Source organism: Mastigoproctus giganteus, chromosome 6 (genome assembly GCF_048544385.1).
Source record: "Mastigoproctus giganteus isolate SK-2022 chromosome 6, ASM4854438v1, whole genome shotgun sequence".
Taxonomy (NCBI): domain Eukaryota; kingdom Metazoa; phylum Arthropoda; class Arachnida; order Uropygi; family Thelyphonidae; genus Mastigoproctus; species Mastigoproctus giganteus.
The window spans coordinates 130364016-130389070 of record NC_143580.1 but is presented as its reverse complement, the minus strand read 5'-3'; the positions used below and the strand labels follow the sequence as shown (position 1 = coordinate 130389070).

The following is a 25055-nucleotide window of genomic DNA, read 5'->3' as shown; positions in this document are numbered from 1 at the left end:
CCAAGGGTCCTGAGCTAGATATCATCATTCTTCTCTTTCTTGGTGATTCCCTTCTACTTCTCTCTCAGGGTAATTCAGAATTTTTTTTTTTGCCTGATGCAGCATAAGCCTCAGGCTTCCTTGCACCATATGGCTAATAATAATAGTTAAGTGAAAAATTTCTTTAATAGGAATCTTCGTATAATTAATTAGTATAGCATTATTATTTAATGCAAAATAATTAAAATAAATTGAAAACAATTAAAAAATCAATTGAACACAATTAAAAAAATAATTAAAAATTAATTGCTTTGGCCACAATCTTAAATTCGGTATCTTTAAAGAATGTGTTAAGCTGTTTGTGCCACTGTTTAACGTATGGAACAAAAATAAAGTATTTTTGATGCTACTATTGTTAATTGTAGTTTTTTGTCTCCTCTCCTTAGCTTGTACCCTAATTCAGTTTATAGTCGCAAGGGGGTAACCCCTGTTTAAAAATCTGCTGTTTAATATCTGTATTTTTGAGTCTAAAGCAGATTCTATCATAACCTAATGATGCACAATTATGGGGGATTTTTCGAACAGCTTGGTGCAGAATTACATTAGATTAACACTAAGATACCCGGCTCAAAGTTACCATATTTCTTTCCTAAAATATTGCCTTAAAAACAACAAGTGACAATGGTCTTGCATTACCTTGTGATAAACAAATGCTTTTAGAGAGAAAAACCACCCCTTTTGTTCTGCTCTGCTTTCCTTTCCTTTTCAATGATGGTTGCTGTGGTTTCTGTAAAGTTTCATAATGTGCACTTTTGTGTATTTTTATTCCTTGCAGCATAAATTCAATCAACAAAACTCCTTTTTTTGTCACAGAAAATAGCCATGATTTTTTTTGCCAAAATTGTATTTGAATTTCTTTGTTTGATAAGAGCCCATATGCTTTCACTGTAGTGATTGTTGTTTACTCTCCATGGGGTGGGATGACTAACCCAGGTCTCATCACTGTCCTGTTTAACCAGGAATCTTTCTTCTATGTAAGAAAGAGAAAGGTATTAGTTAAGCCAAATGCTGCTAGGAAGTGGATTTTTTTCTGTGCCAGTCACAAATATTCATTTATAAATAAAATACAGCAGAAAATTTATACCATTCCCACAGAGTAACCATCTAATTCCATTTTGAATTGTAGTCACTCACTGCCATGTTCAGAGACAGCTTATTCCAGCATTTGATGACCTGCTGCCCATAGGTGAACTCCATGAGATTCAATCTTCTTTTATTCCCTGATAATTTGTATTTGTGCCTTCTACTTCTTTTCTCACCTATGTGGAAGAATAAACCTTCCTCGTTCATTTTACTCAAACTTTTCAGTGCTTTATACTCTTCATTCAGATGTCATAGATATCAAGTGTCAAACTTGGCATTCGACACCTAAACTGTTCTTCATATTTGCATCAATTGCTATCTGGTTACCCTTCTTTGAACCCTCTAATGCAGTCTAACTATTGCCTTGTTTAGAGGAATGATGAGATTCTTCTTACTAGCAAAAGTCCTATAAATCATGAACAGGATTCCTCCAAGCCACCTGTTTACAACGAATAGAAAATTTCATGTCAGACTGAACTAGGGCTTTCTCTTGAACCGCTAAAACATAGGGAGAGGGGCTAAAAGCCCCTCTCCCTACATTACATCAGGATTTCTGTTCTCCAAATGCATAACTTCATATTTAGAAGTATTAACTTTCCTGTTGTTTTTTTTCTGACAATGGTTTCCACGGATTGAAAACTACAGGATTGAGTCAATCTGGATTGGAAAGGGCAGAAACATTTTTGGGCATTCCTCTCACTATGACCTAATTAAGCCCCTGGTGAAGGTTGCTTGACAAAAATATCTGGATTTTCTTCTGTCAACTTGGAAGAAAAGTTCTAAAAGTAGGGTGGTTTTTCCTTCCCAGTGGATTAAAATCTGAAGCCGCATATTTGTATTCAAGTTACAGTAAACTTTAGTTGCTGTTTTTTTGCATCATACATCTAAGCAATCCAAGTCTTTTTGAAGCATCCTGGAATGTTAGTGTGCTTGCTGCTTATTTTGCTTTGTAAACTGGTTAACATTTTTGATAACTACATGGCACTCAATTTGCAGTTCATATACTGCCTCACAATTTCATAAAATAGTAACAATTGAGATAATGGTGGATACTGAGAGCTTAGGGCAGCGTTTCCTGAACTGTATTCCTTGAGATGAGAACAAGTGTTCTGCAAAAATTTGTAATTAATAATTAAAAAAAATAAAATAAATAAATTTTGCATATTTGTAGCGTACACCACTTTTGTATCATTATAATTTTTAACATTATTTTTTTTTGGTTATTAATATACTGGCATATACTAATAATCAAATAGACTGCAGAACACTTTATTTTGGCAGACTTTACATAGAAAAGTATGCGGAGAGGTAATGCCATCTACATTACCTCTTGCATAGTAGCAATATAGTGGTCTAATATGCCATTCGTATGCAATTTAGCCTGGAGTACATGGGTTGAAGGCGAGGGGGGGAAGCAAACATATCATAACTAAACTTATTTCCTTATATACATTTTTTTTTTTTTTGATAATTATCAGTATTCTGAAATATTATTATTTAAATAAATGACCATGGATTTGTGGTAGAAAAAAGGAACTTTAAAACGAGAAGCAAGTACTTTTAGTATTGCAACTGGTCAATGAAAACGAACACAAATATTGTCACACTTCAAAGTGAGGATGAACAATCGCAACCTTTTGTTCCCCAAAAATCCAAAATGAAAAAAAACAGGAACCAACTAATAAAGGACTAAAACGAAAATATGATGAGAGTTATTTGAAATTCGGCTTTACATGTGTTGGAAATAAAGATGCTCCTGATGCACAGTGTTTCGTATGTAATAAAATATTAGCAAATTGCTTCTCATTTTAAAGTTCCTTTTTTCTACCACTTTGGCTTCTGCTAAGCTAGTGTTTTGTAAGTGTTCCATAAATATATTGTGAGATGAAAAGTGTTCCGTGACTAAAAAAAGTTTGCAAAAGGAATGCTGGCTTAGGGAATGATATTCCTCCAGATAGTGGAGACTTCTCTCCCCCCACCAACTGCCTGGACTTGAGAAAAAAATGTTTTAATAAAGTAGCAGAAAGAGATGTAAGAAAGCAAGCTTATGTAGCATCAAAAAAAAAACCCATATCTTCTCACATCACCTGTCCTATCCCTCTAATAATTTGTCCAGTTTTTCCTTAAATTTATTCGAACTGCCCACTTGAACAACACCATCCAACAATCAGCCTGCTGGCTGAAAGCAAATTTCTGTATATCTGTCCTGCAACTGTCCTTCCTCAATTTAAATTTATGCCTCCTCATGTGTGTTATCTAAGCAAGAGGAAGGATTCCATCAGCATTTAGCTTACTCATTCCATTCAAAGCTTCAATTAAATCTTTTTGCAGGTGCTTAGTTTCCAGATGCTGCAATTTGCAGCAACTGAAACCTTTCTTGGTAAATGTACTCTTTTTGTTTCTCTCAATAATCTTGATGCCATTCTCTTCACCCATTCCAAAGATCCAAATCCTTCCTAAAATGAGGCTTCCAGATCTGTATGTAATACTCAAGATGGTTTAACCATTGCCTTATACAATGGAATAATCATCTCCATAATCAAAGTCTGCTGGCAGAATTCCTATTCGTTGACAAAACTCCCGAGCTGGTCTAGCAGCCTATCTGCATTGTCCATGCAACTTCATATGAGACTGCATAATTATCTATTCACACTCAAGCATAGATTTGCTTTAACGTGTACAGAGAAAGGCAGTAAGCTTGGTGAGGTGAATGAAAGGGTCCTCTTACCTTTCTTGCATCACATGCCTCTATTACTATTACTATCCCCAGGTCTTTTTTGTTCTCCATTGCTCTGTGTGGTAGCACACAGTTGGTTTGTTATTCTGGGATTACTGCTGCCACATGCAACACTTTGCATTTGTCAATGTTAAACTTCAGTTGCCACTTCTCAGCACATCTGCCTAATTTTTTTAGATCGTTTCAATAGCAAACCCCATGCCCTCCTTGGTATCCTTTGCAAACTTAGACATTAATCCTTGGTATCCTTTGCAAACTTAGACATTAATCCTTGGTATCGTTTGCAAACTTAGACATTAATCCTTGATATGCCTTCATCAATATTATTAATAAATATTGAAAATAATAATGGGCCAGCTTTGAACTGGGAGACTCCACTAATATTAGTCTAAGAAGAGCAGTGTCCATTGATAACCACTGTTGGTTACTACTCAACCATCTCTTTATCCATAGTATCAACTTTCTCCTAAAAGCCACACTGCTCCAGCTTGTACAGAAGTCTGTTATATGGAGCAGTAATAAAAGGCTTCCTGAAATATAAATATGTGATGTTAAAATTATTTTTTGCATCCAGTTCCCTCTGTTGCTCTGTCATAGTATCCTGTCAGAAAGAAACAAGAAAGAAAACTTTAAAAGTATCAGCCAAAAAAAAAAAAAAAAAACTTCTCACATCACCTGTCTATCCCCTTCAATAATTTATTTAATTTTTCCTTGAATTTATTCAAACTACCACCTTCTACAACACATGGAAGTGTCTTTAAACAATGGACCACCTGCTGGCTGAAAGCAAATCTCTGCATATCTGTCCTGCAACCCTCCTTTCTCAATTTGAATTTAAGCCCCTTTTGTGCAGTTTGAGCAAGAAGCACTGGGTTTTGATGATGCCATTCAAAGCCTCAAGCACCTCAGATTTCCTCGCAGCTACCTAGTCTCTAGATACTGCAGTTTTCAGAATTGAAGCCTTTCTTGGTAAGAGCATTCCATCTATTCTCCTCACCAACCTCATTGCACTTATCTTATCTGTTCCAGCAGCTGTACATCATTCCTAATGTGAGGCCTCCAGATTTCTATTCAGTACCCAACATATGTGGCCTAACCACTGCATTTTTTACAATGCGATAACCACCTCCTTATACATGCTAGCAAAATTCCTGTATGTCATTGACAAAAACCCCATGTACTGTTCTGGAAGCCTGTCTGCACTGCTCAGAGAACCTCATATATGCGTGCAACATTACTGCCAGATCATTTTTGTTCTTCACTACCTTGTGTGTGGTACCACATGGTATGTTAATCTGGGATTATTGCTACTCATATTGAAGTGCCTTGCATTTGTCAATGTTGAACTTTAATTGCCACATCCTCAGCCCACGGCGCCTCCGTAGCCAGGTGGGCAGGAGCAGCAGTGCGTAGCACACGCTTCTTGATTAGACTGGGGTTCGAGCCTGTCACCACAAAATACGGAGGATGCGGAAAGGTCAGGGAATGACCACCGCATATTCCGGAGCAATATGGCCTTAGTTGCTAATGCTCCTAAAAACCAAATAACATAACATCCTCAGCCCATCTGCCTAATTTATCTAGATCTTGTTGCAGTAGCATGCCCTGATTACTGTCATTAATCATCCTGACAACCTTCGTATCATCTGAAAACTTATACATTTTTGCCTTATATGCCATTATCACTATCATTATTAAATATTGAAAAGAACAACAAGCCTAGCACTGAATCCTGGGGGAACTCCATTGATAACATTAGCATTAGCATAAGAGCAGTATACCCATTGATAACCACTGTATATCTTCTGACTCAACTATCATGTTATTAGCATTAGCATTAGTAGAGGCATTTGATGCAAGAAAGCAAGCTTATGTAGCTTGCATTAGCCAAAAAAAAAAAATAAAAAATAACCGCTTCCACTTCACCCTTCTGTTCGTTCGAAATACCTGTCCAGCCGAGCCTTAAACTTATTTAGGCTATCAACTTCCACGACAAGGGATGGAAGTCTGTTCCACCAACCAACCACCTGCTGGCTAAAGGCAAATTTCCTCATGTCTATCCTACATATGTCTTTCCTCAATTTGAATTTATGCCCTCTCAGGTGATTATTCTGAGCAAGAGGAAGAATCCCATCAGCATTGAGCATGCTCACACCATTCAAGGCTTTATACACCTCTATCAGATCACCTCGCTGGTGCCTAGTCTCCAGACACTGCAATTTGCAAAACTTAAGCCTTTCTTCGTAAGAGATCCCCTTTGTTCCATTCACCAATCTTGTTGCCCTTCTCTATACTCATTCCAGCATCTCCTACATCCTTCTTGAAATGAGGCCTCCAGACCTGTATACAGTACTCTAGGTGTGGCCTGACCATTGCCTTATACAAGGGAATAATCACCTCCTTATCCCTGCTAGAAATATTCCTATATATCAATGACAATACACCATGAGCTACTCTTGCAGCCCGTGTGCACTGCTCAGAAAGCTTCATATCTGCCTGCACAACCACCCCCAGGTCCCTTTCATTCTCTACCACTGTCAGTGTAGTACCACAGAGTTGATACGTTGCTCTGGGGTTGCTGTTTCCCATATGTAGTACTTTACATTTGTCAATGTTAAACTTCATTGCCACCTCTCAGCCCATCTGCTCAACCTTTCCAGATCCTGTTGCAGTAGCATAGTGTCAGTAGTGTCCTTGACAACCCTGCTAACCTTCATATCGTCTGCAAACTTGGACATTAAGCTTGATATACCATCATCAGTATCATTTATAAATACAGAAAACAATAATGGACCCAATACTGAACCCTGAGGGACTCCACTAATAACATTAGTCCACGATGAGCAGTGTCCATTGATTACCACTCTGTGTGGTAATCAATGGACCACCCCTTTATCCATAGCAGCAATTTGCCTCCAATGCCACACTGCTCCAATTTGTGCAGCAGTCTTCCATGTGCAACAGTATCAAAAGCCTTTCTAAGATCCAAGTATATAATATCAAAGTTATTCCCTGCATCCAGTTCTTTTGTGGCTGCATCATAATATCCAATCAGATTGGTCAGGCAAGACTTCCCTTCGAACCATGCTGTGTCTGAGCAATAACTGAAGTCTTGTCTAGATGATCCTGCAGTGCTTCTTTAACCAGTGCCTCCATTAATTTTCCGGGAACAGAAGTTAAACTAACAGGTCTATAATTACTTGTGTTGCCCTTTGATCCTCCTTTGTGAATTGGGGTCACATTTGCACATCTCCAGTCCATGGGTACTTCCCCCGAGTCCAAGGAAGCTCTCATAATTATGGCTAAGGGTTTGCTTACTTCCTTTGCTTCCTCCTTTAATATAACTGGATAGATCCCATCCATCCCAGGTGCCTTGCTTGTATTTATCTTCAACAATTTCTCCTCCACTTTACTCTCCGTTATTACAAGGTTGTCTAGCTTACTGCCAGAGTTGAATACAACTCTGGCATTCCCCTCGCCGAATAACTCCTCATGTGTGAATGTCGATGCAAAATATTCATTTAGTTTGTTAGCTACCTGAACAGGATCATCAACAGTTGACCCATCGATATCAAATGGACCAATCTGATTCATCCCCTTCCTTCTAGAGTTTACATAAGTAAAGAACTTTTTGCTGTTTTTCTTTGCATCTCTTGCGAAAGATTTCTTGTAATCTGCCTTTGCTGCCTAACCTCCTTTGTAACTTGGTTACAGATCAACTTGTATCTGTCATAGGCTTCTGTGTCATGTGTTAATTTGTGTGTATCCCATGCAGTTTTCTTCTCTGTCCTATGTCTCGTTAGTTCATCTGACATCCACTTAGGCCTAAACCATGAACAATATTTCTTAGTTTGCATGTAAAGCCTAGTAGCTTCCAAGATACGTTCTTTGAATGCTTCCCATTTTGAATTTGCTGTTGGTAACATCATCAGTTGGTCCCACTGTATAGAATTTAAATACTGTCTCAGTCCATCGTAGTCGCCTTTACCAAAACAATAACCCTTGGTAGCAATGGTAGTTACCTCTTTGAGTAAACCCCACTTCAGCACACTGTGATCACTGCCACCTAGTGGTTCATTTACCTGCAGATTCTTAATGCATGAAGAATCACTACTGATAATCAAATCAAGAGTATTACTCCCTCTAGTTGCCTCCCGAACATTCTGATGTAGAAAACAATCATTCAATAAATCCACAAAAGCCTTGCTAGTGTGTGAGTGACCAGCCCCCAAATTCCAGTCAATATCTGGGAAATTAAAATCCCCCATTATAAGACTGATTTACTGGCCCACTCTATTTCCCTGTACAATTTCTTATTATACTCATCAGAGTCATTAGGCCTATAGCACACTCCTACTCTCAATTTTGATCTCCCAATGCTTATGTCACACCAAATTGACTCGACTCTGCACTGTCCAGCAATGTCGACTGGCTTCACTTCCTTGGATTTTATGTATTTCTTAACTAATAGCATAACCCCTCCTCCCTTCCTATCCTGTCTATCCCTTCTGTAGACATTGTACTCACCAAATTCCAGTTCTGCATTCCTTATATCTGTGTGATACCACGCCTCTGAAATCCCCACAATATCTGCCTTTGATATTTTGAGCAATACCTCAAATTCATCAAATTTATTTACTAAACTGCTAGCATTGGTGTACACGCAAGTATACATGCACCTGTTCTTTTTCTTAGCTACCCTAATACAACCCATGTGTTTACATGTACCCCAATGATTCCCAGCAGTCTCTGAAATATCCTGCATCTTATTTTCCAGGCTGCGGCTCATTCCAATAGAAGCAGTGCAAGAATCACTTTCACCTCTGCCAGTGGCTACTGTTAATCTATTAGTCCTTGTATCCCCCCAATTTAGCAGTTTTGCGACCCACCTAACACTGCCTCGATAGCATCAGCAAACATTCTTGCACCCTTTCTATTTAAGTGTATCCCATCCCTGTAGAAGCAGTCTCTCCTGTTAACAAGTACAGACCAGGCTGAAAAAAATTCTACCCCTTGAGCCTTGCACAATCTTTCTAGGGCCGAATTGATCGACAGGGCTCTCATCATATACTCCCTCCTATCATGTCTGGGCAGAATTGCAGACACTTTCAAATTCAACCCTAATTCACAGCTTTTTTTCAACAGTGACCTGTACTTGTTAAGAAATTCCGCCGGTGTTCTACTCTTAATATCATTAGTAAGATAAGGGTTAAGATAAGTTTCTCATTAACTGAACAGTTACCATCCCATGAAAGTATACAAGATTAGCCAGTACACAAGAAGATTAACATAGGAGAATCTTATGACTGCAGAAAATTTTTGCACCCTGGGATTTTTTATATTTTAAAAAAAAAGTCCAAAAATATATTAAATAAGAAAAAACACGAAAAAGGAATAAAAATTATTCAGCGCTGCTTACAAAAATACCCTGGAATGTCTATTTTTCTTCAAAAGTGTTTCTTTCATTTGTTCACAAATCTTGCAAAAAAAAAAAAAATAATAAATAAATGAATAATAATAATAATAAAGGATTTAAGAAAAATCTTTTTTTATATTCAGTTATATATTCTTGCATCATATTAACAACACTGCAAAGCATTTCAGGTCAGAATAGAAGAAGGAATATTTGTTAGACGATAAATCAGAAAGTTCACATGAGATCTGTTTGACCAAAAACCTTAAGACTGAATTAGCATTTGCATGGCAGTCTTTTAAAAATGTGGTTGAAGGCATTAAGAAATAAAAACAATAGCTTCTACAAAGAGAAAGTAACACTATGATATGATTACCATAAACCACAGTAGTGAGAGGGAAGCAATTTTGCTTTCTTTTGTAATCATCCTTCATTTTCCATACTGGTTGACTAATCTTAACATAGTCAATGTGTCTTGTGGCTGTACAATATATGTTCAAGACCAATTTGCATGTTTCTGTGTGAGCAAAAAAACAGAGAATAACTTATGGGAGGACCTCTGCCTGCAATAAGTTAACAACTCTGACTGAAGAAGCCTTAAAGAATCCCTCCAATTACAGAGAGGAACCGAACCCAGACCTCTCCAAATGGGTGGCACATAGTGATCATGCCAACTAAGCTGCCATGGCATGATCACTATGGCATGCCAACTAAGCTGCCATGGAGGCAGCTTAGTTGGCATGTATAATGTATTACTCTAGAACAATGTATAATTTTCTAGAGTAATTTTACAATTAAAATATGTAATCCATGAGAATGGCACTTTTTTTTAATTACTTTACTATCATAAATCTTGGTTTCAATTATGTGTTCATTGTTTTATATAATATGTACTGCTAAAAATATGCAATATGGAAGAAACTGTTGACATGTTATCTGAGCAGTATAAACATGTGACCTGGAAAGCCCATGGTGTCCTACTGATGATTTATTGAACAACAGCCTATAGAGTTAGGGAAGTCATAAACCCCACTATAAAAGGTAACACCACACTTGGAATACTGTGTTCAAGTATGGAGAAATGACATCAAGCTTCTTGAAAGGGGTTCCAAAGATGGGCAACCCGTATGGTGAGATCAGCAGAAGGGCACCCATATGAGAAAAGAATCTGATTATGTGAGTTACCCTTGTGGCAGCCAGTTATCTTAGAGGGGGAACTGACTAAGGTCTATAATTCTCTGAGAAGGCATAGTAAAATTAATGAAGACAAAATTTTCACTTCTATAAAAGGTTCCAAAACTAAGGGCAATAAATTCAAATTACAGGAGGGGGAATGAGGTTTAGAGGGGATTGTAGGAAGTTTTCTTTTAGCCAGCAAGATGTTTATTATGGGATCAAGTTGCCTCTGTTGCCTCAAGGCTGACAGTTTGAAGAAATTCAAAGGTCAACTGGGTCTTATCCACTTTTCATATCTTCTATTTTTTTTTGTTTTCCTTTATATTTTTATATTTTAATTAATTTTTTTGACTAGCGCAACAAAAGCCTGTTGTCTTCCTTTCATTGTATGGCTATTGTGGCTATTTCACATATGTTAATACTGAATATCTCAAAACCTTAAATTAACATTTAATTTTGAGAATAATTTTTGAAATCAGGATATTTATATTAATCATAATTCACTCTGTTAATTTTTTATTATTATTTTTTTTTGTTGTTCATTGTAATCCTTGCTTTAACACTTGGCACTGTTATTTGTACTGTAAATAAATGTACTTACTGAAGTTTTGACACCAGCTGGTCCTTGAGGTTGCCACAGACATTCTCTCAGATATGCCAGACAAGCTGTACTTGCTATCTGGTAGTCTAAAACGCTGATGGAACTGATATTCGGGTGACACTCAAGTCAAGTGGACCCAATTTCGGCGAAGTCCGGACGGTCTGTGACAGCCAAATCCTCTGCTTGCACCTTCACGATGGTGGGACTGTTAGTAATCCTGGGTATAACCTCCATGCGCAAGTACATGGTGGGTGACCAACCAGGTGTGAACCAACGTAAGCAGGGGTCGAGGTGTGGCGCCCACACCACATGGAGGAACGCCGCCCCTCTATGTTACCAGACAGTACTAGGTGGTAGATGACTCTCATCAACCGGTGAAATACCACAACTTTGCTTATTGGAGGCTTGAAATGGTGGAACCCATGTTTAGTCTCTAGAGCTAAGTTCCGGTCAACCTTTCCCTATCTCTTCCATCATGCAGTATGATTGATGACTTTTGAGGTTATGATGAACGTCGTGGCGAGATCCAATATTCCTTACATTTCGAGGGTACAGCTCTAAAACGGTGTTCGCAGGCCGGCCGCTAGTTAGTACACCGGACTGAACCTATTGGTAACTCTCTAGGAAGCTTCCGGATCAGCTAGTGTATAATCTTGCTGCCTCTACTCTGCCAGATGGTGACTGGAGGGAGTCCGAGTAGTGTGTATGCGGGGAGCATTGTCGAGGCCACGTTATGTCAAGGATCTGGGTATATTCTTACCACATGTACGCTATATCCAAAAATTTCATTACTTCATACAGCATGTCCCACCTACTTTTTCTTACTATTGAATACACCATGAATTGTCAAACTAATAGAGCAAGCTTATCTGCGAAAAGATCTAAACCTCCCAAGGACTTCCTAATTCATTTCACAAATATACGTGGTCTCAATTCTAATCTCAACGATGTAAATTTCCACTTGCAGTCTGCCAAACCCCATGTACTTTTTCTGACAGAATCTCAGATATCGGTTGATTCATCTACTGCTCATCTCAGATGCCCAAATTATTCGCTGTATGATTCCTTTCGCCTCAAAGGTGGTACTTGTGCATATGTCCGTTCTGATATTCCCTGTCAGAGACTTGGCAATTTGGAATCTCCTCTCTTTGATCTTCTCTGGCTTAAAATCTCTCTACCTCATTGTGTCAAATTCATCTGTTGTCTCTACCGTTCTCCCAACTCCACTAATCACTTGGAGCTCTTTGACTTCCTCTCTTTGCAACTTGACTTTCTCCAGTCCAACTTTCCTAACAGTGAAGTAATTTTCCTTGGTGATTTTAATGTTCACAACTCCAGCTGGCTTCCGTTTTCTAGTCACACCGACCCAGCAGGTCGAGATGCTGAGGCTTTTGCAATTACTAATGACCTTGCACAGATTGTTCATTTACCTACAAGAATACCGGACAATCCTAATCATACAGCCAATACGCTTGATCTTTTTCTCACAAACAACCCTTCTAAGTACACGGTCGAAGTGAGAGGTCCTTTAGGCACTTCAGATCACAACTTGGTGATTGTCTCTTCTCCAATTGAACCTTTATCTCATGGCTATTCCCAACCACGTGTTGTTTGGCATTACAAGAATGCAAAATGGGATGACCTGCGAGACTTCTTTTCTTCTTTTCCTTGGTCGGATTACTGTTTCAAAACTTCTGATGTCAACGTTTGCTCAGATCGTGTCAGTGAAATTATTCTTGCAGGAATGGAATCCTTTATCCCACACTCCACTTTAAAATCTCGTCCTTTTTCTAAACCTTGGTTTTCCAATAAATGTGCTAAGGCTGTCCAAGAAAAGAATGTTGCATATCGTAATTGGCTTGTTTCTAATTCTTCAGTTTCATTTTCTGCCTACACCAAAGCTCGCAACAGTTGTAAAGCAGTTATTAATCAGTCCAAACTAGAGTTTGAACAGGCTAAGAGTAGAAAACTTGCTTCGTGCCCTAATGGTAGCCCAGCATTCTGGTCTCTTGCCAAAGCTATTGGCCGCAACTTTTGCCCATCTTTGCTCCCACCTCTGTCCAAACCAGATGGTTCTGTTGCCACTTCAGCCAAGGATAAAGCTGACCTGCTAGCATCCCATTTTTCTTCCAGCTCATGTATTAATGATCTTGGTAAAACACCTCCCACCATTCCTAACACGCTCCATTCAATGCCTCCTGTGGTCTTCCGTTAAAAGGATATCAGAAGGATTTTGATGAATCTTGATGCTAAGAAAGCTCCAGGTCCTGATGGTATTTCTCCATTTGTTCTCAAAACCTGTGCTCCTGAACTTACTCCTATTCTTTGCCGCCTTTTTTCACTTTCTTATTCCAAAGGTGTTTTTCCTTCTGCTTGGAAATTTGCTCATATCCAGCCAGTTCCTAAAAAGGGTGACAAATCCCTCCCATCCAATTATCGTCCCATTGCAGTTACTTCTACTCTTTCTAAAGTAATGGAGAAATCAATTAACTGCCAACTCTTAAACTACCTGGAAACCTTCCGTCTGAACAACGATCACCAGTATGGATTCCGTCAGTGTCGATCCACTGGAGATATTCTGGCTTATGTTACCCATTTATGGACTAATTCAATGGAAAGGTTCGGTGAAACACAAGTAGTTGCTCTTGACATCTCAAAGGCTTTTGATCGTGTTTGGCATAAAGGTCTTCTAAACAAGCTTCCATCTTATGGTTTGCCAACTGTTTTTAGTAATTGGTTATCCAGTTTTCTCTCTGATCGCTCACTGAGGGTGATGGTAGATGGCTCTCTGTCTTCTAACTTCTCCACTAATGCCGGTGTCCCCCAAGGTTCAGTTCTTTCCCCCACTCTTTTCCTTTTGTATATCAATGACCTTCTTCCATTGACTGGAAATCCTATCCATAGTTTTGCCGATGATAGCACATTGCATTCAACTTTCCATTTTGAGAAACCTTGTTCTACTCAATCAGCTTCAACTTCTCGAAAATCTGCTACCAATTCGTTAAATGCCGATCTTCAGGTAATTCTCCAGTGGGGCAAAGACAACTTAGTTGATTTAAACCCTTCTAAAACTCAGTCTTGTCTTATATCTCGCAAAAATGATTCTTCTGCTCCTATGCTTATCTTTAGTGACACTCCGATTTCTAGGCAAAATGATATATCTCTTTTGGGGATTACCCTGACTTCTAATCTCTCTTGGCACAAGCACATTACAAATATTGCTTCCTCTGCATCTAAAAAACTTGGTTTTCTCTTTTGTTCTCGGCGTTACTTTTCTTCCAAACAGCTGCTCACTCTGTATAAATTGCAAATTCGCCCTGCCATGGAATGTTGTTCCCATATCTGGGGTGGTGCCCCCAAAACCTCTCTCCGGCTTCTTGATTCCATTCAGAAGAGGGCAATTAGGTTAATTAATGATTCATCTCTAACAGAGTCTCTCCACTCGCTTTTTCATAGACGTACTGTTTCTGCTACATGCCTCTTCTACAGATACTTCCATGGGCACTGTTCTTCTGAATTGGCTTCTATAATTCCTGCTCTCTCTTTCAAAACAGTCCGAACACGTGCCGCCACCAGCCAACATCCATTTACTGTCCAACTTCAAACCCACAGAACCAACTTTTCATCTTCCTCATTTATTCATTCAACTGCCGTTTTCTGGAACAACCTTCCTTCATACGTATTTCCTGAAAATTACAATCTACAGAAGTTCAAGTCCAATGTCAACAAATATCTTCTTTCGTCTTCTTAACCTCAAACCCAAGCACGGTACTAAGTACTATAGGTTCTAATACCTCTCGTGTTTGGGGTTCTCATAAAAAAAAAAAAAAAAAAGCTACAACACAGGTTCTGCATATAAAACAAACAAACATATCTTCCTAACACTGGCTTTGAAGTCCACATCTAATCATGACTTAATCACTTTGTCTCAACACACTCTATGATGCAGATTTGAAAAACAAAGCACTAATGTAGCTAAAATTTTACTGGTAAATCAATATAATTGCTATCTACACAGGTAACCACAAAACCATAATAAAACTAGCAACAAAAGTACTATAAAGAACAAAGATTGGCAAAAAAAAAATAACAGGTCAGACCAGTGGTTTTCAACCTTTTTTTAATAACAGCACCCCTAAGTAATTTATTTTATTTTGGGGCATCCCTACTCAATTTTATAATTACATTTCATAATTTGTATTATGAAACGTAATTATAAAAATTACATTTCATAATACAAATTATATATACTAATATAATAATTTTATTCTTTATATAGAGGTACTAAGTAAACATCAATTATAGATTACCACAAAATTAAAAAGATACCGTATACCTTTTTATAATGAAATAAACATATAAATTAAAAAATAATAATAAGTTTAAGTAACTTAAACCCAAATTACGTGACACCCCTGGAATGTTGTTGCCACATCCTAAGGTGCCATGGCACCCCGGTTGAAAACCACTGGGTTAGACAAAGGGGCAAAAGTTTATGATGTTGTAGAGCAGATATTATTTTTTATCTCATCTTAGCAAAGTTTTGTACATGTTGGCACTAATGATATTAAGAGTAGGAGACCGGCAGAATTACTTAACAAGTAGTCACTGTTGAAAAAAAGCCGTGAATTAGGGTTTAATTTGAAAGTGTCTGCAATTCTGCCCTGACACGATAGGAGGGAGTATATGATGAGAGCCTTGTCAATCAGTTCGGCCCTGGAAAGACTGTGCAAGGTTCAAGGTGTAGAATTTTTTTCAGCCTGGTCTGTACTTGTTAACAGGAGACTGCTTCTACAGGGATGGGATACACTTAAATAGAAAAGGTGCAAGAATATTTGCTGATGCTATCGAGATAGTGTTAATAGTGGGTCGGAAATCTGCTAGCTTGAGGGGGGGGATACAAGGACTAATAGATTAACAGTAGCCACTGGCAGAGGTGAAAGAGATTCTTGCACTGCTTCAATTGGAATGATCAGCAGCCTGGAAAACAAGTTCAGGGTATTTCAGAGACTGCTGGGAGTCATTGCGGTACAAGTAAACACATGGGTTGTGTTAAGGTAGCTAAGAATAGGAACAGGTGCATGTATACTTGCATGTACACCAATGCTAGGAGTTTGGTAAATAAATTTGATGAATTTGAGGTATTGCTCAGAACATCAAAGGCAGATACTGTTGGGATATCAGAGACGTGGTGTCACACAGATATAAGTAATGCAGAACTGGAATTTGGGGAGTACAATGTGTACAGGAAGGATAGACAAGATAGGAAGGGAGGAGGGGTTATACTATTAGTTAAGAAATACATAAAATCCAAGGAAGTGAAGCCAGTCAACATCGCTGGACAGTGCAGTGTCAAGTCAGTTTGGTATGACATAAGCATAGGGAGATCAAAATTGAGAGTAGGAGTGTGTTATAGGCCTAATGACTCTGATGAGTATAATAAGGAACTGTACAGGGAAATAGAATGAGCCAGTAAATCAGAGAGTCTTATATAATTGGTGATTTTAATTTCCCAGATATTGACTGGAATTTATCTATAGTAGTAACTTGCCCTTAATTTGACACTACTTCCTCAGTCTGTATAGCAGTCTAGATCAAGATCAGCATGATTGGAGGGGGGGGGGGAGAGAGAGGAGAGAGAGAGAGAGAGAGAGAGAGAGAGAGAGAGAGAGAGAGAGAGAGAGAGAGAGAGAGAGAGAGAGAGAGAGAGAGAGAGAGAGAGCGCATCAGAATATTAGTAAATTTACTTTATTTTTTCTTCTGAAAACTGATAAGAAATTTCATATAGTTATTTTCAAAATTGGGTCATACTGGAATTTGTTGCTCTAGAATATAGTAGTGTTCAAAATTTACTGAAAAGATAATTATGTAAAGTAATTATCTTTCCTTATAAATTATTTAGATTTGTATAATGCTTATGCATTGTCCTTAAAATTTGACAGCTTCTTTCGAGTGGATTGGTCCAGCAAGGAGATCCTGAACAGGAAGGGGTTTTAGGATTTCTCCCACAAGATATTAAGAAAGAAGTTTCACGTGGCAAAAGAATTGTAAGTTGAAGGTGTGGAGTAACATTGTTAATTTTTTCATTAATTCTAGGGAAAATTACTAAAAAAAACTATATTTACTTTGTAATTTTATTAAAGGAGGTTTATTTAAGATGCATTTTATAACGATAAGAATATCTGGTCATCTTTTTTATGTTGATGTTGGCAATGTCAATAGACTAAATATTAGTCTTATGAGGACTATATTCTTACTTTAATATTAATAGTCAAAATAATATTAGACTATAAGAGGACTGTATTCCCACTTTAATCTGTCTAGTGTTAATATATGCAGATGTGCTAATATGTACCAGTGCTTCTTGTTTTTACCTGTAGTGGTATGATATCCTGGCATTTCTGTTCACAGAAAAGCTTATTTAAAATGCATAAAGAACAAAAGAAGCTTAAATAAAGATTATCTTTTTTTTTTTTTTTTCTGGAACTTATTTTTATTAGTTTGAAATGAGAAAAAAAGAGAATAAAAATGACTCCCACAAGAACTGAGTGAGTTAAAGGTTTAAGAAATAACATTTCTCCTAAGTAGAGTGTGTCAAGTTGAACTGGTATTCTGCTACCTTTTATCTGTATACGAAGCAGTTCAGATTAAACTAATTTCAAATTAGTTGACTAAAATACTTTCTGCCACTCATGTTGAATAGAAAATTCATTTTCATTACAGTTGCTTCTTTAAATTTGATTAATCTGGTAATCTGTTTATCCTAGCAGTTAAAAGAGGAATCTGCAGTTACTCATAGGTTTTGTTTTCCTGTATTTTATTATATTGAAATTTAAAGGTTTTTTAAATTACTTTAATGATTGATACCAGAAATTACTCTGAATAGGAGGGGAAGGATGATGACGACGACTGTATTTTTTTTTGTGGCTGGAAAGATTAAAACTGTCCAGTTAATGCAATAGCCTTAATGTTCATCATTTCAGTCCAAGTTACTTTGAAACAAATTATATGGGTATAAGGTGTTTCATGTGCAGGCTCTGAGGAATGCACATATCTGTCTGTATATATATATACAGGGTGATTCACTACCAGTGCGACAAACTTACAGGAGGTGTAGGGGGCACAAAGACGAATTGGAATCACATGGCATTGCAGGGTCCGAAATGCCTTCGTCATGTGGTAGAGGACGTTGAACGGCAGGTCGCGTGAACAGCGATCCCGCTGGAAGTCAGCATTTGCGAACCGTTTCTGTTGAAGAAACCAAGTAGCAAAAGTCCTCCGGAGTGGATATCCGCAGACTCCAATGATTGGACACGTTGCAGATGGTATGAACTCATTTGGTTTGTTGACAGTATCCTCCATACAGCGGATTGGGAAATACCCAATCGTTGGCCTATCGCTCGAGTACTCGTACTCAGATTGCCTTCTGCAAGACATAGGACATTCTCCTCATTGCCTGGCGTCCTCGTCGTTCGCTCTCGATTCATGGTACCTCTCAAGAAACAACCAGTCTCACGTAACCTTCTGTGCACACATGTGAAAATTTGTATGATGAGGAGCATGCTTGTGCGGGAAACGTTCCTGGTACAAGCGCAGAGCGGCGTGCCCATTACAGTCCGCAGCTCCATACGCGAGGTGCATGTCGGCCAGTTCAACGTTTTGAATACTCGTCCATCCTACTACCTCGGGAACCAGTTCGCAAATGCTGACTTCCAGCGGGATCGCTGTTCATGCGACCTCCCATTCAACGTCCTCTACTGTATGACGAAGGCAATGCTATGTGATTCCGATTCGTCTTTGCGTCCCCTACACCTCCTGCAAGTTTGTCGCACTGGTAGTGAATCACCCTGTATGTGTGTGTGTGTGTGTGTGTGTGTGTGTGTGTGTGTGAGTGAGATCCTTGCACCTCCTATTGCAGTTTTTCATGGACAATCTGTGCTATTCAGAGGTTGATTATATTCATTCATTGGTAGAACAAGTTATTTTTATTTATCTTTATCTGCTAAATCTGTCCCAGCAGTTGTTTTGTCGGTACTTGCTTTTCCAATATGCTCACTAGCCACTTTGACATAACTTGCCTGTCAGTTATCGGTTTTGATGCATAATTTCATTCATTATAAGTTTTTGCTGCAAATCCCTCTCCCCTCCTCCTCAGACATGGCTGTGTGAATATGCTTACAGCTGATTGCAGCTTTTTTACCTACTTTGTAGCTGGGTTTCTTGGTGTATATACAGGGTGTTTCAGTTAAACGTTTCAGAACTTCTAAGAGGGGTAGGGTACATCCCGACAACTCGAAATCATATAGCAATGTGGGGTCGGAAATGCTTTCCTGAAGCGGTGTTGTACACAGAAGCACCATAAAGAAAAGAGACCGTAAGTGAGAAATCGTTTTAATAATACATGAAAAGAAGCAAAAGGTACATGGATTAAAGTAAGTGTTCGAAGTTTCTTCCACGGGCTACAATGCACGCTTCACATCTCCGACGCATGGACATCCAAACATTCTGGAATACTCCAGGCGAATTTCGAATTTCTTCGGCAGCTACTGCGATTCTTGCAACCAGCTCCTCAGCATTGTCAACAGGGGTGTCATAAACTAGCGATTTCATATGACCCCAGAAATAAAAATCAAGACATGATAGGTCGGGTGACCGAGCAGGCCAACGCACGGGACCACCACGTCCGATCCACTGTTGACCAAATGTGACATCCAGGTAGTTACGAACATCTCCGCTATAATGGGCAGGGGCTCCATCGTGTTGGAACCACATTGTCTGTTGCGTCGATGCAGAAATCTGTTCATCTCTCAAAAGTTGTGGCAATACTTGCTGCAGAAAGATCAAGTAGATAGGTCCGGTTAGACGACACGGTAACAGGTAAGGTCCGATGAGGTGATCTCCCATAATACCGGCCCATACATTGACCGAAAATCGAATCTGTGCTGCACGACGTCGTATTGCATGCGGGTTCTCGACCGCCCAGATATGGTCGTTATGCGTGTTGAAAATTCCTTCCCTTGTGAAGGATGCCTCATCGGAAAACAACACTTCAGCAGGAAAAAGGGGATTTGTAGCACATTTTCCAAGGTACCACTGTGCGAAAGCAATACGAGGTGCATAATCCTCCGGTTGCTGTGTCTGGACACGCTGCACGTGAAACGGATGCATGTCTTGTTCTCGGAGAATCCTCCAGACGCTGCAATGGGAAACCCCGATTGCGTTTGCTAGACTTCGTGTACTCGTTCTTGGATTCCCCTGTACATGCTGCAGCACATTCTGTTCGACGGCTGGAGTCCGTGCTGTTCTTACCCTGTCCCTGTCAGCTCTTTCAAATGAACCTCTCTCAGCTAACCTCTGGTGCAGTCTTGCAAAGAAATTATGACTGGGAATACGCCTCGTCGGATATCGTTCCGCGTACAAACGCTGTGCGGCTGGCCCACTACAATTTGCAGCCCCGTACGCCAAATGCATATCGGCTAACTCTGCGTTCGTGTAATCATCCATCCTACTAACTTGGCGTTCTTGTTCAAGAAATTCGAAATTCGCCTGGAGTATTCCAGAATGTTCGGATGTCCATGCGTCGGAGATGTGAGGCGTGCATTGTAGCCCGTGGAAGAAACTTCGAACACTTACTTTAATCCATGTACTTTTTGCTTCTTTTCATGTATTATTAAAACGATTTCTCACTTACGGTCTCTTTTCTTTATGGTGCTTCTGTGTACAACACCGCTTCAGGAAAGCATTTCCGACCCCACATTGCTATATGATTTCGAGTTGTCAGGATGTACCCTACCCCTCTTAGAAGTTCTGAAACGTTTAACTGAAACACCCTGTATATATTTAATCTATTATGAAATATTGGAATAGATGTAAAGGTATGTCAGATCAGATTAATGCCATCAATCGTAGTTTGAACATTACATCAGTCTGTGGCACATTATAGCCGTAGCGACTTATGTGCCATTAAACCTCCACAACAACAGCAACATCAGTCTGTAATCTAATTACTATTGTAACAGTATAATTGGTACTATATCGGTATTCAAAGTTTATAAAAACATTGGCATAAAAGTACTCAGCGGGCCAAGAACCAATAAACACTAAGATAGTCCGTGTTGGTTTACATTGCTGTACCCTAGAAATAACCATATAATTAGCAATAAAATAAAATAAAAATATAATGATTATGCAGATAATTATTGATAATTGGATACATTGAAAGGCTATCTGTTTCTGATTGTTATCTGCCTGTTTAATTAGGTCCAAATAATTAAACATAAAGGCACTCTAGCCTGACAGATAGCTTTGAAACGAATATACAGAATATAATACAGAAAACGAGTGCCAACCCTAATTTTAACTTCAGGTATGGTGTTTTTTTTTTTTTTTTTATTTATTTTATACATGTGCAAAAGAAAGCTCATGCTGACTTAATAAGAAAGGAGGCAAGAATAAGTATAGTAATAGTACCTCAATTTTCCTCAAATTGCTCTAAGAGATCTTAAGGTATGAAATTTTAGTTTGAAAGTAAAAAGTGAAAAGCAAAGAAAATAGCTTTTTTTTAGCATTAGCATTAGCAAAGGCACATGATGCAAGAAAGCAAGCTTATATGGCATTAGCCAAAAAAAAAAAAAAAAAAAACCACACACACACACACACACCCGTCTCATTTCACTTATCCATTCACTTCAAATGTTTGTCTAGTCCTGCCTCGAATCTATTTAAGTTATCAACTTCTACAATGACAGATGGAAGTTTTGTTCCAGAAATTAACCACCAGCTGGCTAAAGGCAAACTTCCAGACATCTATCCTACAACTGTCTTTCCTCAATTTGAATTTATACACTCTCAGGTGATTATTCTGAGCAAGAGGAAGAATCCCATCAGCATTGAGCATGCTCAAACCATTCAAGGCTTTTTACACCTCAATCAGATCACCTTGCAGTGCCTAGCCTCCAGACACTGTAATTTTCAAAACTTAAGCCTTTCTTCATAAGAGCAACCCTTTGTTCCATTCAATAATCTTGTTGCCCTTCTCTGTACTTGTTCCAACAACTCTACATCCTTCTTAAAATGAGGCCTCCAGACCTGTATACAGTACTCAAGGTGTGGCCTGACCATTGCCTTATACAAGGGGATAATCACCTCCTTATCCCTGCTAGAAAAATTCCTGTATATCATTGACAAGACCGTCTGCATTGCTCAGAAAACTTCATATCTGCATGCACAATTACCCTCGGGTCCTTTTCACTCTCTACCACTGTCAGCGTAGTACCACACAGTTGATACGTTACTCTGGGGTTACTGCTTCCCATATGCAGTACTTTACATTTGTCAACGTTAAACTTCAGTTGCCACCTCTCAGCCCACCTGCTCAACTTTTTTAGATACTTTTGCAAAGTGTACTGTCATTAGTGTTATTAACAACCCTGCCGATCTTTGTATCGTCTTCAAACTTGAACATTAAGCCTGATATATTATCATTAATAAATGCAGAAAACAATGGACCCAACACTGAACCCTGGGTGACTCCACTAATAACATTAGTCTACGAAGAGCAGTGTCCATTGATTACCACTCTCTGTCTTCTCCCACTCAACCATCCCTTTATCCATAGCAGCAATTTATCTCCAATGCTACACTGCTCCAATTTGTGCAGCAGTCTTCCATTTGCAACAATATCAAAAGCCTTTCTAAGATCCAAATATATATCAAAATTATTCTTTGCATCCAGTTTGTTTGTGACCACAACATAGTATCCAATCAAATTGGTGAGACAAGACTTCCCTTTAACAAATCCACGCTGTTTTTGAGCTATAACTGAAGTCTTGTCTGGATGAATCTGCAATGCTTCTTTAACCAGTGATTCCATTATCCTCTCATCCACACCAGGTGCCTTTCTTATGTTTATCTTCAACAATTTTTCTTCCACTTTACTCTCAATTATTACAAGATTATCTAGCTTACTGCCAGAGTTTAATACACCTCTGGCATTCACCTCCCTGAATAACTCCTCATGTGTGAATGTAGTTGCAAAATATTCATTTAGTTTGTTAGCTACCTGAGCAGGATCATCAACAGTTGAACCATTGATATCAAATGGACCAATCTGATTCATTCCAAGCACCATTTTTATGTGGTACTCGGGATATACCAGGAGCGTAACTGTCTGGCACTTTAGTAAGGGATCCTGGTATAACTACAAAGGGTTAAAGGATTGTATTTAATGGACAAAAACAGGATTACAATAATGAAGAAATATCTTAATTATTGAAGATATTTCAAGATCTCAAGATCTATTAGAGCAATTTTAGGGAAACTGAGGTACTTTTAGTATACTTATTCTTACCTCCTTTCTCCTAAAGTCAGCTTAAGCTTTCTTTTGCATATGTATAAAATAAATAAAAAAAAAAAAAAAAAACACCCCTATCCGGAGTGAAAATTATGGTTGGCACTCTTTTCTTTGTATTATATTCTGTATATTCGTTTCAAAGCAATCTGTCAGGTTAGCTGTTATCTTGCCTGTTTGTTGTTAAATTTAAAGTTTAGCATAGATTGCCTTTATGTTTAATTATTTGGGCCTAGTTAAACAAGCAGATAACAATCAGAAACAGATAGCCTTGCTAATTATTGGTGGGATATATTGAATGGTGTTAGTCCTCGAAAAAGTGCCATTCAATGTATCCGATTATCAATAATTAGCTGCATAATCATTATATTTTTATTTTTTTTTATTTTATTGCTAATTATATGTTTATTTCTAGGATATAGCAATGTAAACCAACACGGGCTATCTTAGTCTTTATAGGTTCTTTTGGCTATATGGCCCGCTGAGTACTTTTATGCAAATGTTTTAATACACTTTGAATACCTATATAGTACCAATTGTACTCTTACAATAATAATTATATATATATATATATATATATATATATACTGTTACTTTTTACATGTACATCATAACAGAAACAGAGACTTATTGCGGTGGTTCCTACGATTTTCACTACCAACCCCTCTTTGCTGAAGTAGTTAAAGTCCTAGGACCCACGGCTTTAGGTACTATCATTTATTGTTATGTTAAACTTTAATTTCATTTTATTTCAGGTAATCTGTTTTTATCATACTGTGTTCTCAATTTTTCCATTGTAATTACATTTGACAGTTCAGCACCTCCACCTAATACACTGATAATAATATATTGTCGATATATATATATATATTTATAATTATATTAGTGATAAAAAAGGAAAGAAAGTTAAAACGACAGTAACTGTAATAATATTTATTGGCCAATGCAGTTGCAGGCAATCATGTAATACACCCATAATGTCTATAGAATATTAAGGATAATAGAAAATTATTAGAAAAAGTAAATCAATCCAATAATAATACCATCAGAGACCTAAGAAAACGCAAAAAAAAAAAAAAAATATATTATCGCTTTTTACCAACAATCTAGATGACTTCAACTGGGGCCAACCACCCAGACTGAAGGCAAAAAACGACAAGAGGTTCTCTGTTTCTGTGATGATCAATATATGCTAAGTAATTTAAATCTAAACCAAATATAAACCAGTATAGGCCAAATATAAATCGAATGTAAATAAAAAGTTAAGAAATTTTAGAATTATTAGAATCAAATGTAAGAAATATAAGTAAAATATAAATGTAAGCATATATTAATCATCGTTGACCCGTCAGAGAACGTAATTTAATGATTAAAATAAGATTAAATATATAATACATACTACATATTGACCGTATCTAGGACATAATGTAGTAGTCGTCAAAATGATATGTGGTGTCCCCTATGTGATGGATACGGTAAAAATAAATATAAATAAATAATTAAATTTAAGTTAACGCAAAGAGAAACATGCAGATAGTAAGAAGAAAAAGTAAAGGAGTAGGAATAATAGAACCTGAACTCCACAAAGGTGAAAAATAGTGGTATAGATAAGAAATAGTTTCTCCTACGTCCTCGGATTGCACTAATAATTTCGGAG

The 25055-nt window shown here is 38.0% G+C and overlaps 1 protein-coding gene across 1 annotated transcript in view; it reads left to right on the top strand.

Moving 5' to 3' along the window:
* LOC150084577 (uncharacterized) overlaps nucleotides 1-25055 on the top strand; it is a 316151-nt gene that overhangs the window by 111542 nt on the left and 179554 nt on the right. Inside the window, exon 4 of the mRNA XM_090376290.1 lies at nucleotides 16992-17096. Coding sequence (XP_090232416.1) covers nucleotides 16992-17096 — 105 coding nt within the window. The remainder of the gene's footprint in view (nucleotides 1-16991; nucleotides 17097-25055) is intronic.